Consider the following 17,227-nt stretch of genomic DNA (forward strand, 5'->3'; position numbering starts at 1 on the left):
ATAACACTTTTACTTTTACCTTTTACTGATACTGATTATTTAAGAAACAAAGAAAAAAAACTGAATGTCAATATCCAAACTACATCAAATTTTTGGTCGATTGCAATAAACATTCCAGTGTGCGTGGGCGCGCACACATATGTAGATAACAATTGTACGTATAGTTTCCGCGCGTACCATTCTTAAAACCCGCAAAGACAATCCACGCTCCGCCCACTCACTTCACCGGCGATGGTCTGACCTAATTGTTGTTAACTTTATTTAAATTTCTTTCTACCCGACAGCGAAAATTATAAAAAAAAATTGTCGAGCAAAATTTTACATTACCAAATTTTTACTGGTTATGAAAACATAACCCCGTGATTGATAAAATGAAAAAAAAGTAGTCTGAGATTCGAACCGGTAAACTTACATATTACGGCAAACATACTAGAATACTGCGCCAAACTAGTATATATTGTGACAAGGCAAAATTTGATATTAGTTATTACTTATCTGTCATATTCGGCGTGACAAACTTTTATAATATATTTAAGCGTTATGACAGGAGAAGAAAAATATTGGGTTGCCCAGTAAGTTCGTGCCGCTTTATAAGGAAAATTGAAACCCTGTTCTCTTAAATTTTTGGAAATGTTTTTAAATTATATTGGTACGACTCTATACCTAAAACGTCTTTTATTTTTGGCTAAAATTTTAAAAATTAGTTTTTATCTCAACCAATGAAATGAAATTATTCACAATATAGAAATTTTTGTGACGTTTGATAATGGTGGAAATCCGAAAATGAATCCACTTCAGCTACAGTCTATTGTAAGCTTTATATCGAAAATCAGAACGAACTTTCCGGACAACCTATAATGTTAATACAAAGTGTCAAATGAATGTAACAGAAGTAGTTTATTCCAAATTGTATCACAAGTATATAGAGATAGAGTTCAATTTTGTCAAATGTACCGATATTTTTGCGCACCTTGACTGCTTCGTTACTTATGACGCTGTGGCTGCTACGATATTTATGAGCATCTTGCATGTACTCATATATTTGACGCTGTGTATGTACCGATGTATTTGAGCAGGGTGAATGTATCTATTATTTTGAGGACTTTTGTTGTACCGATATAATTGATTACTTTTGATGTACCTATATATTTGCATATCTTGTCTGTGACGATCTATATGACGCTGACTGTATGTGTGCGGGTGTGCATGTGTGTGCATGTGTGTGCATGCGTGTGTATGATGTGTGACCTTGAAGGGCGGGTCGAGCTGGGTGGCGCTGAGCTCGAGCGTGCACTGCGCGCCGTTGAGCGTGGGCGGCGGACTGAGCAGCAGCTCGCGCACGTGCAGCTTGGTGGCGGAGTACTGCAGCCCCGAGCGCACCAGCGCCGCGTAGTACTCCACGTAGCGCCGCTGCGACGGTATCGTCACGCCTGCAAAACATACACGCAAACACTTACAACATATCCATTGTCCAAAACTTCTTTATCAATGTCTGTATCATTTATCCTCTTTTCAAATACACGGCGTAGACTTAGTATGAGAAATCTACACTGAGCGAACGGTTACCATTAAACCACTCTGAGTGCGACAATACAATTTTTTTTATACTTATAATATTCGATATTGCAAAATCTAAAACTGTTACAGTTACCCTTTTCGTCGTACGTCCGCTCTGTGCCGTAGAACTTGAGCGCCTCATCCGCGGTCGCCTTCTGTCCGCTGTACAGCAGATAGCAGCATACCATCGTGCCTGGAATTATACCATCACATACGTCAACATATGACCTTGAGTTTTCACTATTTCTACGTGTATTTTTGCAATGAAATCTTACAGTAACATAACTATACATACAAAAAAATATCACATTATCTCTTTCTTCGAAAAAAAATGACACTCAACGAATTAAAACGTATTTAAATCTGTTTATATATAAATTAATGTAATCTGAGACATTCCTATATTTTAAAATAAACTAAATATTCATTAAATCGTTATACAAAAAGGAAAAACCTCATAATTCTATATATAATATTGTTTCATATCGTTTATATTCAAAAATTTTTTATGAGCTCATATTATTTTGATGATGCTTTTAGACAAATTATAAAAATAGTTATTCTCAAGGCTAAAATAAATTCAATATAAATATTTTTTACATACAACTAACATTCATATTAAGACTAATCTTACTAATATTATAAAAGCGAATATTTGGATGGATGGATGTATGTTAGAAGGTATCTGCAGAACAGATCTCGATTAAATTTGGAATGGCATGTAGAACATAGTATGGAAGAACACATAGGCTACTATTTTTTTTTAATTTTTCGCGGGCAACTGATTATTTTTTATTTTAATTCAAGCCACTTTACAGTATGTGTTTTTGCTATTTCACGATAGAGATTACAAATATTTAAATGTTAAATAATAAAAATACAACACATAAATAAAAATGTAATAAACAGATAATTTTCGATTTCTTATTTAAATATAAAATTCTAACGTCAGTGAAAATATTAGATATTCATAGGAAGGAAACTAGAATTTTTATTCGAGCCTAGATTCATACATTAACGGGGCTGATGAACTTTAAACATTTCAGCATTGTCATAAGACTTCATTAGCATATTGTGTGTTTTACGACCAAAGAGAAACATCTTTACAATCTATGCATATTCATCTGGCACATTCATAGACAAACTTTTTTATATGCATTTCATTTCACTATGGCACCGAAATTAATTTAACTGGGGACCTGACGTTTCTTTTTTTTATATCCAAACATGGCGGCTATTAAATTACACGTTTTATTTCAGTATAATAGTTTTAGCGACATATCTGCGTAACACTACCATAGTTGTAAAGAAATATTGAAAGATATTACCCACAGGAGTTCGTGTTTGGGAAAAAAACGACCAAGTTTAATAAATTTCTTAAGGAATCGTGAGAAAAGGGCATGTATTTTAGTGAAATGGCCAACCTTTTTGCCCTCAATGTTTCCTTTCATATCGCATTTTTACGCCCCTTCGTCGGTCTCAGGACGAGGCGATTTCAAAAGGGACCCATTTTTTTTCTTCGACCGAAATTTACGAGGAACAGCGTGAAAGTCGGTGCAGTAATTCGGCCAATTATGGGTCGTAAAGAAATTTCGCAATTACGGCGTGGATCGCGGTTTGGGGGTTCCTTTTTGTTCGGTTCACTACAATGGGGGGGTCGTGCGGTGGGCTACGTGTAATTTCGGCGCGGTCTTTGTTGCCGGGCGCTCCCAAACGTATCACGTTACGTTCGCATTAAGTTGATTGTTGCTAATGACGTAATAACGAATAAATTCAGAGTACGGTACGCAAAACAAAACTGTTTGAAACAGATATTTGAATCTCATTCATTGTTAGTATACTTCAAACGCAAATGTGACTTTAAACAGAGTGGAGAGGATAGATCCTTTTAGTTAAATCTCGGCAGGCAACAGTTGCAGTATATTTCAAAATGTTATCAATAACACAAATGAGATGCCATAAACTTTAACCTCTCATACAACAAACGTTCCATTTCGCACAATACTAGTGTATATTAGCATATAATCTAAAATCGATGGCAGTTCATTCGTCTGTGAAAGGAAACTGACATGACAAAGTTGGCGACGTTTATGCATTATGTGATTATTCCAAGCGATTTTGTGACAACATATCTCTTATAGAATCGTGCCATATATTTAATATATTCTTTTGAGAACTCGCACTATGAGAGAATCTATTCTTCGACCGCTACACGTGTATGCAGACACTATATTTTATCTCACGTAAAGCTTCAGACACACTAGAATGCTTTACAAATTTCAAAAATATTTGTAATTTATTTGAATCACATCATTTATAATTACGCATTTCCTTTGACCATTTTATTCTTTTAAAACGTATTTGAAGAAGAGTCGAGAAATTTTTGATTAGTAAAAATTGGCAACCGAGGAAACGGCCACTTAAATTCCCTAAAAACCGCCAAAAAGAATATGGTTTGTCTGTAATTGATAAACAGAGAAGGGGACTTAAAGGATGGATATTTCTCCTTTTGCGTCCCCTCCCTGATAAATCAACTTTCCTTTCACATACCTTGTAAAAATAAGGTGGAAAGAAGAAGGGAACTAAGATAAGGTATCCGGCATGGACATTCACTAGGCGAAACGCGAAATGACTCCCACATCACGGTCTTCTGTGTGGTCGTAAAATATCACTTGTCAAGCGGTCCATTCGTGCAAAAGATTTTTAATACTGGCCACTTTGTATAGCAGTCAACGATTAAAACTAACTTATTACGAATAAAAAAAACGTTTATATTTTAATAATATTTTATCAACGCTGCATGCCTGTGATTTAATAAATTGTAACACGCGACTGCTCCAGTGTGTCGAGAGTTTTAAGCCGTACGGGTCAGTAACACGATAATACGAATGAAAACTTGTTGCTATGAGCTTCTAAATCAGCCAAATCATAATACATTTTTTGTCGACAAGTGTTGGGGTACGATCGAGACTCTCAGAATATTCGACGAATAGAGTCACAAGAACTCTCTTCGTTCTCATAGTAGCCCGTGCCTACTCAAATAGTTTATTATTTTTATTTTTAACTGTACACGTCCGTCTCACACGATGTCCGGAATTACTTTGGTAGAATGGCATCACTTCCGCTCGTTTATCTTATAAACAAATCGTTACAATAAACAATACGCCGTCCCACTGAGAAATACTTTGTCCGTGATTAATGAGAGGCTCAGAGAGGCAGATAATCTGCTCTTATGTGTTTACTAAGACTATGTACACCAATATGTTGCGGTGCAAAATATATGAACGAAAACTAGTATATAATAAAAAAACTAAAGAGCAGTTTTTCACGAATTTTCACCATTGAAACACGTGTACAGTCAGCTACATAACTATGTATACACTTAAAAACTTTAGAAACTAGTATAGGTCTTCGGTTTCAAAGATACGTAAGCACGAATTCGTCATAACATATTATAGTTGGAAACTTACGGACGAATGTATACATACATATTTTTAAGCCGAAGGCGTATACTAGTTTTTGAAGCTTTTTAAATGGCTACTTTTTATGCAGCTGACTGTACATAAACATAGTTTGGTTCCTTTCATTATGATACAAAAAACAAAATTAACAAGATGGTTCTGTAAAGATCCATGTGCAGTGAAAATTCACAGTCAATCGGAATTTTCGTTTTCAAATTCCTATATCCCACCTGTCCGTCCCTTGCCCGCTTTGCAGTGCACGACGGCTACGTTCCTGGGATCCTGGCTGAGCCACTTGTGCACATCCTCACAGAACGGCTGGATGAGCGCGATCTTCGGCGGCGCGTGATCCTCAAACGCGTACCTCACCACCTGCAAACAAAAAGTTACATTATAAAAACTTCGCCCATTTACTTTTAAACTTAATTTCATAAAGGAACGAGACAAGAAACAACCAATGTATTATATTTCTACTATCACTCAATGAATAGATTTTGTTTTGTTTTGGTATACAGTATGTTACATATTTCTGTATTGTTTTATTACAAAAACTGTCCAAACACTGGCTCATGATATACTTCAGGAAATAAAGAAACACACCACAAAACAGTAAGATAGAAATTACTCACAATTCTGGAATCTTTGCCATAGACCGGAAAAATCGGTAAACGAATCGTAAACAATATTTATAAGAATGCAAATTGCCGTGAGAAAATATTTGCGAGTTAACCCCACCGGAAGTATTAAGTGCGGACCGGACGGACGGACTACAAGTTATCTGATACTTGTGGCTCAATTAAAAAAAAGTTTTTCATATATTTAGCCCTTTTTACATTGATCGACAACCTCGGTGGTTACGAAAAAAAATCGAAAGTACAAGACCGTTAATCTTCAGAAATGATTCAGCATCTGTTAGCTTTTAGTGGTCTATAATTCGGTTAAAGTGTACTCATATCCATATTCTGATTGCGTAGTGTAAAACTGATGAAATCTACATTGTTCTTCATCATTCTACATGTTCAAAATTATAAATAATTGTTTATTATCATGTCTCACGAAAGTTTGAATAATTTAATAAGTTTTTTTAATTTTGTGTCTTTCCTTGGCTCCTGAAACACAGGGCTTTGCCCTAGTTTAAGAACCAAGGCTGCCACACAATTGTATATACTAGTGTCACAATAAAGCATTTATTTATTATTTCTTTATTTCACGGCTTGGAGAGAAACTCTACGTCCATATAGTTCAATTCAATCAATAAAGAACATATACAAAAATATCTTCTTATAATCAACTAATCAAACGAAAGAGAAATAATTCAGAGAATGTAATAACAATTTCCTTTCATAAATTATCCTCAATATCTCAAAGGTAAGGTTCATTAAATAAAATCGCATTCGCTTTATTCATAATACAGTTCATTAGGACAAAATATATGAATAAAGCGCGTGCCCACGCAGCGACAAACTAATTTATAATTCATTACGCCGCAGCCCGTACAGGGGCTTCCAAAGATTGATTCAACATCCCCCCAACCCATACCCACCCTCCCACAAGCCCACCATATTAAAGCGAGGGGTGTGTGGAAACCTAAAAATAAGTATTTCATTGATTTTACATATATTATTCAGGCTTCTTTAATTCTAAGACAGAAAATATAACTAACCGTTATAGGTTTAGTATACAAAGGAAAAGGCATAACGGATGGATAATTGTTTGTTTGGTGGTATCTCTACAATGGCTCAATGGATCTCGATGAAATTTGGTATAGATGTGAAACACAGTCTGGCAGAAAACATAGACTACTATTTTTTTAATTCCGCGCGGAGAGTCGAGGGATACAGCTACAAAATACATTGATAGACCAAAAGGAAAGTTACACGAAGAAGAATTCCCTTATTTGACTAACTAGTTATTAAAGATTCTATTTATTTCCTCGCGATTTTTAAAAGTATAATTAACAACATTGTTAACTGCCAATCAGAGTAGTTAGATGCTTAGATTAAATATACACTAAGAGACTGGGAAGTTATTCGTCTCTGAGTGTGGCCAAGGTTCATTAGTTTTAACTATCAGTTGGGCACTAACACTCGGTCGGACCGGTCACGTGCTAAAAGCTAAGTACGCGATAAACAAATGATCTTCACAATCCAGATTACTGCACGAAACACGAACGTTCACTATTAAATTGAGATTTAACGGCATTAAGCGACAACACACTAGGGTGCAACGAATATTATGTACTAACATTTCATAATATTAAATAAAGCCTATCTTATTCGAGGATAATGAAGCTTTCAATAATAAAATAAATTTTGAAAACGTTCAAGTTTTCTTTGTTATTCAAATGATAAAGAGAGTAGTTTATCGCGCATATTTAAGTTTGTTTTTATGTATGAAAGTTTGTAAATTCCATTATAACGCCCTAGACCCTAAACCGATTTATTTAGTTTAAATTAAAAATGTTTGAAAGGCATACATTAGATGGCTATTTCTTCTATTAGAGCTTTGGTTTTTTGTTTTTAAATTAAGGTTAGATTATAAAATTAATTATATTAAATACACTAGTGTATACCGACCTTTATAGTCATTACGCGCGCACGAAACCTCGAACCGTTCCCCACCCCGGTCGGCGATTACGATCGCGAAGATATGAACCCGTTTAAAACACGATAATGTATCAGCCGTACTCGAGCACACCCCAAGGATTTATTGGAGAGTTTATCGCACGAAATTGGCGAGATTACGCGCTTTACCAACCGAGAACTCTACATCACTCCTGATTGATGTACTATCCCCTAACGGATGACATATGTATTGCAATGAACTTCTTGAATCAATTTAATCAAATAGAGAAACTTATTACAAGTAGCAGTTCAATCCTTTGCCTCACCACTTGACCTTTCCGTGGTCTAAAACACCCCACGTTTAGTCCTGACTAGAGTCTAAAGTTCCTTATTCAATTTCATCATCAACGCCTTGATCTACTCCATAATTGCAGCATTGGTGCGTTATAAGTGCATTAAAAGCCCCTCACAATCGATGAAACGATCGATCATTGACTGATACAAAGATAATATTCATATCTCTTATCGGCAAGCACACTCAAATTTACTGTAATGGTACCGTTTTGAGGTAAAAGGCGATTACACATTGTACATATTCTAATTCAGAACATGTGAACTCCTTTATACTAAAACTAGCTGTCGCCCTCGACTCCGTCTGCGCGAAATATAAAAAAAAGTTCTAAATCTTAGTCAAATTTCACCAAGATCCATGCAACCGTTCTGAAGATACCTTCTAACACATCCATCCATCTAAACATTCGAATTTATATTAATAATAATAAAGAATGAAAGTAATAAACAATAAAAATATCTAAAATAAGTATTAGGGTACTAAAACAATATTGGATTGGTTAATTTATTTCTATCGGTCACATAATTTCTACGATAATATAATACGAAGACTGAACAATCTATTGCCCTTTAGATGTCCTTAAGGCTTATATATACAAGGAAGGTATCGCTACAGTATTTCATATCATTAATTATAAATTAAATTACAATTATGGTGAAAAATAATTATATTAAAATATAGTCGACGACGTAAGGAAGCTATTATAGAGGTCAAATATGATAAAACTGATGATAAAACATTTTATTAATATAAAACGATGATAGAACTTGCATATCCAGTTATCAGCATTTTAATTGCTTCTTAAGTTTCTAAAATCGGTGACGAATCGAAGGTAGGCGCGACCATTTGTATGAAGATTAGTTTATAGTACATTTAAAAATGGTTATTTTGGAAAATAACTTAACTTTAGGGGTCAGTGTATATTTTCATTTAATTAATATATGTTTACGAATGTTGTATTCATGTCATATTAATCATAATTGTTACTAACTTTAGCCGGCGACTTCATACGGATATTAAATCTTACTAATATTTTAAATGCGAATGTTTGGATGGATTTAAGGATGTTTATTACAAGGTATCTGCAGAACGGCTGAACGGATCTCGATGAAATTTTAAATATAGAACATAATCTGGAACGACAAATAGGCTACTATTTTTTTTAAACCCGGACGCTAAGTCGTGGGCGACCAAATTCAGTAATATAGTCAATGTTTCTTAGAGATAATTCAGTTTTCGTAGTTTTTGTGTTCTTCGGTACATACAAAAGTACAACTCTGTCTCCTTTATAATATTTGTATTGATTACTATAATATATATGCATAAAAAGCAATACAAGGATAGAACTAAATTTTTTGGTAATAAAACTACGTGAAAAATTATTACTTACCATTGAAAAACACATATAACAAAATTTGTAGGTACATAATTAAATTATTTATTTTCATGACAAAGGCCTACGTCAGCACTAATCATCCTACATCAATATAATACTAGTAATCAGTATAAATTCGCGTAAATCGCAACATAAATCCGTTTACGTCATTTGATGCGCAAACGTTTTTGTAGCGGTTTAACAACACACCTGTCAACGTATTACTTTCCTCTTGTAACTACGTCTACGTCATTTACCAAAAACCACACTAATTATAAGTCGTCATTATTAGACATAGAGAGCGTCGGTGGCTCAGGGGTTAAGCACTTGACTTGCAATCTGCAGGTCCTGTCTTCGAATCCCGCCATGTACCAATGTGTTTTTCCATTTCCGATTTACATATGTACATTTATCCGACGTTCTTACGGTGAAGGAAAACATCGTGATGCAACCTGCACGTATCTGAGAAGAAATTCAAAGATATGTGTGAAGTCAACCAACCCGCACTTGGCCAGCGTGGTTGACTATGGTCTAATCACCCTTAACTTAGGGTAGGCTCCGAGCCCCTCGGTGGAGACGTATAGTGAGCTGATGATTATTAGACATTGATAAAATTAAATTGAATGCTATGATGAATTATCAAGGGCCAATATAAATAACCCAATATCCAACTGCTTAATATATTTTATTGATAAAGAGATAATACGAGATTAGTGAAAGAGAAAGAATTATAAGTTAGAAAAAACATGAAACGTAAATGAGGAAGTATGGAACGAGCATAAGTAGATGTGTGGAAAATACACAAAGAAAGACGTCAGACGACAGAGGAAAACCAAAAAGCACCGTGGTCTGGAAATATCAAATAGAAGAAAACCACGGGGATCATCCTTGACAGAAAGAATAGGAGGTTCAGAGAAGATTAACAGTATGCAACATGCCCCGGATAAAACGGGTAACTGGAAAACGACCAGGAACAGTCTGATAAGACTGAACTAACAGAAAAGAAGGAATCTCTACTGTACAAAGCTTAAGTCCAACCCAGGCTAAAGTACGATATTTCAATATATCTTATAAGTACAGTCAGCTGCAGAAATATGTAAACACTTACAAAACTTCAATAACTTGTATATGCCTTCAAAAATACTTAAAGTCGTCTTCGCTTAGCAAGTATTCATAGTTGAAAGTATAAGGGCAGATGCGTGTATAAATATTTTTCAAACCGAAGAAGACAATTTGCTAAAGCTGTTAAAATGTATAGATATTTATGCAGCTGAGTGTACTCTGTAGGAGCATATGCAGTCGAGTCGATATCTTTTTGATATCAGAGTTATCTACAAGATAGTTGTATGGGCAGTGATATGTGTTATCGGTGAGCGACTGGCGACTGGCGACTGTCGCGATCAGACGGCCGAGTGGGGCGACGTGTTGTCTACTACACGCGACACCGCACAACTATTCTTAGAACGGATATTATGATATCCGAGAGATAAACAATCGCAGATGCGATATTGAGTTTCGATAATGCTATTGCCATTGTGAGAAATTAAGTCATCTTTATATATAAAGTTCAAACATCTCGCTGAAATATTTGTTTGTTTCCTTTAGATATCCGTTGAATATATAAGTTGTTTAAAATAATATCGACGCAGTAAATATATTTTTATATATATAAATATATTTACAATTGACAATATTAAATACAGATGTGCATTTAGCATTATGTACTTTGTCACTCTTAGCTATGAAAAAGAGTAACATATTAAGTAACAATAGCCGATCTAATTCAATACTATCAAAGTATTGTAAGGACACTAGCATTTGCCGACAGAGCTCTCTACGTATAACTGTGACAAAGGTTTAGGACGGTCGACACTCGACCAAGCTGCCATGTCCTCTCACCCCACACTAAATGTTACATCGATATTTTGTAGCAGATATTATATACTGAATAGTGATCTATTACCACCTAACATATAAAACTATGTGTTTTACCTTAATCTTTAATTTAGTCTTTAGTTTAATTTAGATGGATGGATGTTTGTTTGAAAGTATCTCCAGAACAGCTGGACCGATCTCGACGATATTTGGTATACATATGCAACGTAGTCTGGAAGAACTCATAGGCTACTAATTATGTTTTTTAGGAGTCCGTACCTCGAAATAAAAAAACGGAACCCTTATAGGATCACTTTGTTGTCCGTCAGTCTGTCTGTCAAGATCCGTTTATTTAATTCCGCGTGGACGGATTCGGGGGCGACAGCTAGGTATTCATAATTATCCTTATTTGATAGAATTAATAGTCTAATAGTTAAACTTGGTTGCTTTGGAAATAAATTTTTGAGCGATATAGTTTACATGAGAATACAAAATACATCGCTTCCTCTAAAGCGACCTCACAAACAGGTAAATTATAACGATAATAGTAATAATTTATAGACAAAACTAACGACAAATAAGTAACATATTGCCAACATGCATGGAAACAGATATTATTTTCCAGAGTAAAATACAGACATAAAAAGCAGACACGCATGGATTAAACGGATTTGCTTTGTCTTGATGCGATGCGGGAAGCGCGGATGATATGGAAAATCACACAAACTAAAATCCATTGCGTGACGTGCGTGCCGTGCGTCCGACGAGGGCCAATGGATATGTACTTTATTGACACGTTTGAATTGGAGAAGTAACTAAATAAATATTCTAGACTAATGTATGGGATTATGTTACAAATAAGGTGTTCCAATTAACTAACAAAATGAAGGCACTTGTCGTATAGTATGAGCTATCCTTTCCGTTCTCCGGTAAAGGATAAGCGATTGCCAGCAAAGGCCGATCGTGGTCGCCGGCGACCGGTTCACCTTCCTCACCAAGGCCAGGCTCGGCTGCTGTTGCATTGTTTGCCTACGGTCATGGCTGCGTCGTGTTACCAACCAAAGTGGAGCTGACAACTTCGCTTGATTGACTAAAGAGTTATGTTTTTATAGACAAATACGTACCTATATAGTTTACATTGTAACCTCCTTAACGAGAGATCGATGTAGTGAGATGTTTTTCAATTCGTATTCCACGGATAACTTGAGTGTTGGTGGCTCAGGGGTTAAAGCACCTTACTTGCAATCTGCAGGTCCTGGGTTCGAATCCCGCCATGTGTAAATTTGTTTTTCGATGTACATATATACAGTTATTCGAGGTTCTTACGGTAAATAGCTGAGAAGAGATTCAAAAATATGTGTGAAGTCAACCCGCACTGGGCTGTGGGTCACAATGGCCTAGCCACCACTGACGTATGGTAGGTTCCGAGCCCCTAAATGACATATATCCAGCTGATGAGGATTACTTGTACTTATTTTGTTTTTCTTTAATGACATGCAATTGACGACAGTTAACAGTAGAACTTTATAACTATATTTGGGGAAAGGAAAATGATCTTGTACTAAATCATATCCTCAAATTTGTCGAGTACAAAACCCAATAAGAATCAATTCCTGTGAACTGCTATATAAGTATATAAGGAAATAATACTTAATTATAATTAGTAGTAAATTATTATGATTATTTAGTTTGCCTACCTTTAACTGACTGGACAGACTGACAGACATTTGACCACATTAATTATATGAATTAAGAAATTTATGTTTTTTATTACAATAATATATAATTTAAATAAAACAATCTGATGATCCACGATATAAATTTGGTGTGGTAAAAAAAATGCAAATTAATCAATGTTATAACAGAAATGCGTATATTTTACTATACAGGATGTCTCTTTAAAAGCTTGTATAAAAGCAAGTCATGTGACAGTTTTACTATAAGTGAGACGGCAACATTAGCTTATTCTTAAACGGTAGTTTAGTTATCACATAAGTTTAAAACATTTTTAAAAACTTAATTAAGTGAACATTTGTGTTCAAAGAAACAATAATTATAATTCTTTAGTCATTCGAAAATGTCGTTCGATTCAACCAAGGGCGGCAATTTGGATAACCTAAATTAAACAAATTAGTATGTACCGGTTACGATATGATAGCCATATATGGTCATGGAACGGATGTTGAGCGGTTTGGCCGACCGCAGATTTCAGACGACTATACCAAGAGGGATGACTCGTCCGAATCTCTGAATCACAATATTACAACATCCTGTATATACAAGTGTGTTGTCTTTCTAAACAATTTTACAAAAACCTTTACTTATTTCTGTTGTTTCAAAGATAAGGTTTCTTTTAAATATATTCGGCGTCTGTTCATATTCTCGGAGCTCTATTTTGGCATCTTACTAATATTATAAATTCTAGCCTAGATAATGGATGTAAGAAGGTATCACCAAAAAGTCTTAACGGATTACGATAAAATTTGGCACAGATGTCAAACATAGTCTGAAGGAACATATAAACTTCTTGATATATTTTTTTAATTCCGCACGGACGAAAGCTTGTTCTTAAATATGCGATGAATAGATTTAACATCACAATGTGAGGTTAGCAACCCAATTGGGTTTGCGTACTACACAATATTACCCAGTTGGGTTACAGTCACGTGTAATCGGGTTAAGTGTTGCGCAACGTTCACCGCTGACGGATTTCACGTGGGCGCTTCGACAATTTCATATTAAATGGAAAATAAAATCCAATGCCATATCCACTAAAGAATGCGATTTTAAGTTATAAATTAAACGAGCAATGGTAATATAATTCAACTAAAGTTACCCATAATTAGCATGCGATTAATAACCTTCTATAGGTCCTTAGTACACGCTCAAATATCATTTCTAAAGTACTGTTTTTTGTCTTAGAAAGTATGTCATAATATCTCGAAATTCTTTTAAACATAACGAATAGCCCAAGGCTATATTTGAGCTTCGTCATAACCATTACGAAAATAATTTAAATACATAATGAACCACGTTCGATGCCCAATCTATACTAGTTACCGTAATTGGTAACTATATCTCGCTACGGAATGATTTGTGTTAATGTAAGCAAGAAAGCTTTTTCAATGAACGTTAAAATAAACACCATGTATGGTTTTAAAGAAATGCTTTCATTTGTTTCATTTCATTTTCTAACATTGGTAGAGCCCGCTTTAACATCTTCACACGAATTGGCCCGGCTCGCCCGGCGGAATACCACGACCACACAGAAGACAGGTGTGAAGTGGAAGCAATTCCGCGTACAGTCTGATGAGTGTGGTATCGGAAGCCTAATTTTAATCCTCTTTCACTTCCTAACATTTTTATTATAAGGGAAGGATGGGAAGTGGAACTGGATATTCAGGATGAGGGGATGCATGATAAGTGAAAATATTCTCTTTCTGTGCATCCTCTGTCGATAATAGGTAGGCAATGCATCTGCAATTGCGGATGTGTATGGGCAGCAGTCGCTTCGCTGTTTCAGTGATTTCAGGTGGACGTTTGCTCGTTTGTCACCTTATAATATAAAAAAAATGTTTAATTTTAGCCTTTCCTCCAACAGTCGAAAAAAGAAACAAAATCAAGTCAGAACAAGAGCAAAGGATCATTATATTGCGCAATATAAATGACGAAAATGTCAAACATGTAACTTAACAAGGATAGCATAAAGTTTGCACCAAACAAAGATCACCAGTGAATCTATGATCCATTCATACATATTACTTTGACAGTATTTGTATTTGTAATTTTGGTATTCCTGTCATAATATGATGCAATATGCCGACAGTTCCAACACTGCATATGCGTGAATCAAATCCAACTGCTATAATTAATACAAGAAATATTTAACACATCAATCTATTCGTTTTGCGTAATTAAATACAATATTTTAAATGATTTTAATATTCACTAATTGCAAACGTATTCGTCACGTCTACATAAGAACGAGGTCTTATTTTAAAATGATAACTTTTGTTAAAGCGACACATATTAAAATATCATACGGTGTAGTAATAATTCATCTATTAATGCATACATATATGAAGAACTATGAAAAATCTCTGTTCTCGCTGCTCGTTTGCCCCCTTCTGTTACAAAAAAAATGTTGCCTTCCCCAAAAATAAAAATGCTTTATTTATCTATATCGATTTATGTAAAATAATATGATAGGCGCATCTAGTAACCGCTTTTATCACGCGCTCCCTTTGTAAAACCGAGTCGCGGCGTTTGTAAGGTGATTTAAAATTTAAATTTAGGATACCTAAATGTTATCCGGCGTCAGCTTTACCACGCGCTGTTCGTTTCATCCGATAGTATACTTTAATTTCCATGTAAAACATTAACTTCAGTTAAGTTTTACATTAATAAAGCTACTAACAACGACGCCATACCTCTACCATTTTGTCTAAAGGTGGTCGGCATATTACGAACTCTTTTATATAATTTCTGTCAGTCTGTATAGTCTTAAACAAAATTAGTGTGAAATAATATTTTTATAACATTTAACGACCATTATCGTTACAATACATTCAAAGAATTATGGCTTTGAAAGTGGAATACTGCCAGCAATCCAGATTATTAACTAGAAGTATTCGAATTTTCCGTATTCCGAATAACTTAGGCCACTAAATTTCCAGTGACCTTTGTTCTATGACAGGAAAGTCTAACCTTACATTTTTAATTCCTATTTATAATACTACGATAGTCTCGGCAACAGTACCACTCCGTCCCTGACTGCTTTTGGTTTTTTGACTTTTAAGTTTTGACCTGGTTTTTGACATTTTCATGATTGTTTTTTAATTTCATGTAATTTGTTTCTGATTACATTGACCTTTTGTATGTGACAATTTTCTTTTTTTTTTAGTAATGTAAAAAAAGGTTTTTTATAGTTCAAGGTGGCTAACAAGCAAACGCCCACTAATCATCGCTATCAGACGATATCGGTGACGTCATAGATGGACATAGATCTTACTTAGGCGAATGCCTTTCATAGAATACGGTGTTATAAATTCCTAGGTACATTGTGAATGTGAATATTAGGTAAATGGTCCATAAAATCCAAAATATATTGTGTAGTTTTAAAAATTGGACACAGATCACGCAATCGATCGATAAAATTATATTCGTGAATTTGAATATCACGATTTAAAAAGTCATCTTGAACGAATGTCGAATTTAACAAATATAAATCATTAAAGAACATTCTCGTCAAATACAGTTGAACCTGGATAAGCGAGAGTCCAAGGGACCGCAATATTTTTCTCGCTTCTATAGATTTCTTATCCTTGTTTTTCGATTATGAAGGTTCATTGTCAAGGCCGAACAATGACTCTCGCTCTTAGAGGTTTCTCGCTTATCCAGATTCGATTGTATATACAAATATTACAATATACGTAACTATGGGTTACACAGAAAAAAATTGGAACTTCTTTCTGGCTTGACGAAGTCACATGTAACGCCTAGTAGATTTAATCTGTTGCAAAGATTTTCTGGATCGTATTTAAATATGAAATAGTACTCACCCTATCGTGAAACTTGCTCTTATCATAGGACCTCTCGGAGCATAGGTTGTATATTTTGTAATGTCCCTTGTGCATCTGCTCCAGGAAGCGGTACACCTCATCGATGTGGTTCCTGTAGACACCCTCCAGCTTCTCCGCGGGGAAACCCATCGCTATTAGACGGTCAGTTATATCTGTTATGTTGCGTTAAGGTAATATTCTCGATAATTTATAGTTTACATATACAAACATAGATGAAAGAAACAAAAGATATATACACTTTGCATAGAAGGTGACAAACAAAGAAGTGGCCACCTCTTCTACATCCCTCTCAACAAATCTCTGCCCGAAAATGACGGTGGTACTGTCAAAAGACAAGGTTACGTCGCCTCACCTTAAAGTTTTTGTCAAGACTCTATATTATTAATTTCAAATAGACATAAGACGAACAAACATTTACAGAAATGTAAAATTAATTCGCTATAGCAATCATAGGATTTGAA

At 35.0% G+C, this 17,227-nt stretch overlaps 1 protein-coding gene across 3 annotated transcripts in view; it reads right to left on the reverse strand.

Moving 5' to 3' along the window:
• Pten (phosphatase and tensin-like protein) overlaps nt 1-17,227 on the reverse strand; it is a 39,770-nt gene that overhangs the window by 7,155 nt on the left and 15,388 nt on the right. For all 3 annotated transcript variants that reach the window (XM_013324654.1, XM_013324655.1, XM_013324653.1), the window contains exons 2-5: nt 16,746-16,918; nt 5,249-5,390; nt 1,652-1,750; nt 1,249-1,430 (exon numbers count right to left, since the gene is read on the reverse strand). In XM_013324654.1, coding sequence (XP_013180108.1) covers nt 1,249-1,430; nt 1,652-1,750; nt 5,249-5,390; nt 16,746-16,918 — 596 coding nt within the window. The remainder of the gene's footprint in view (nt 1-1,248; nt 1,431-1,651; nt 1,751-5,248; nt 5,391-16,745; nt 16,919-17,227) is intronic.

This window comes from Papilio xuthus, unplaced genomic scaffold (assembly GCF_000836235.2).
Source record: "Papilio xuthus unplaced genomic scaffold, Pxut_1.1 DF824992.1, whole genome shotgun sequence".
Classification (NCBI taxonomy): domain Eukaryota; kingdom Metazoa; phylum Arthropoda; class Insecta; order Lepidoptera; family Papilionidae; genus Papilio; species Papilio xuthus.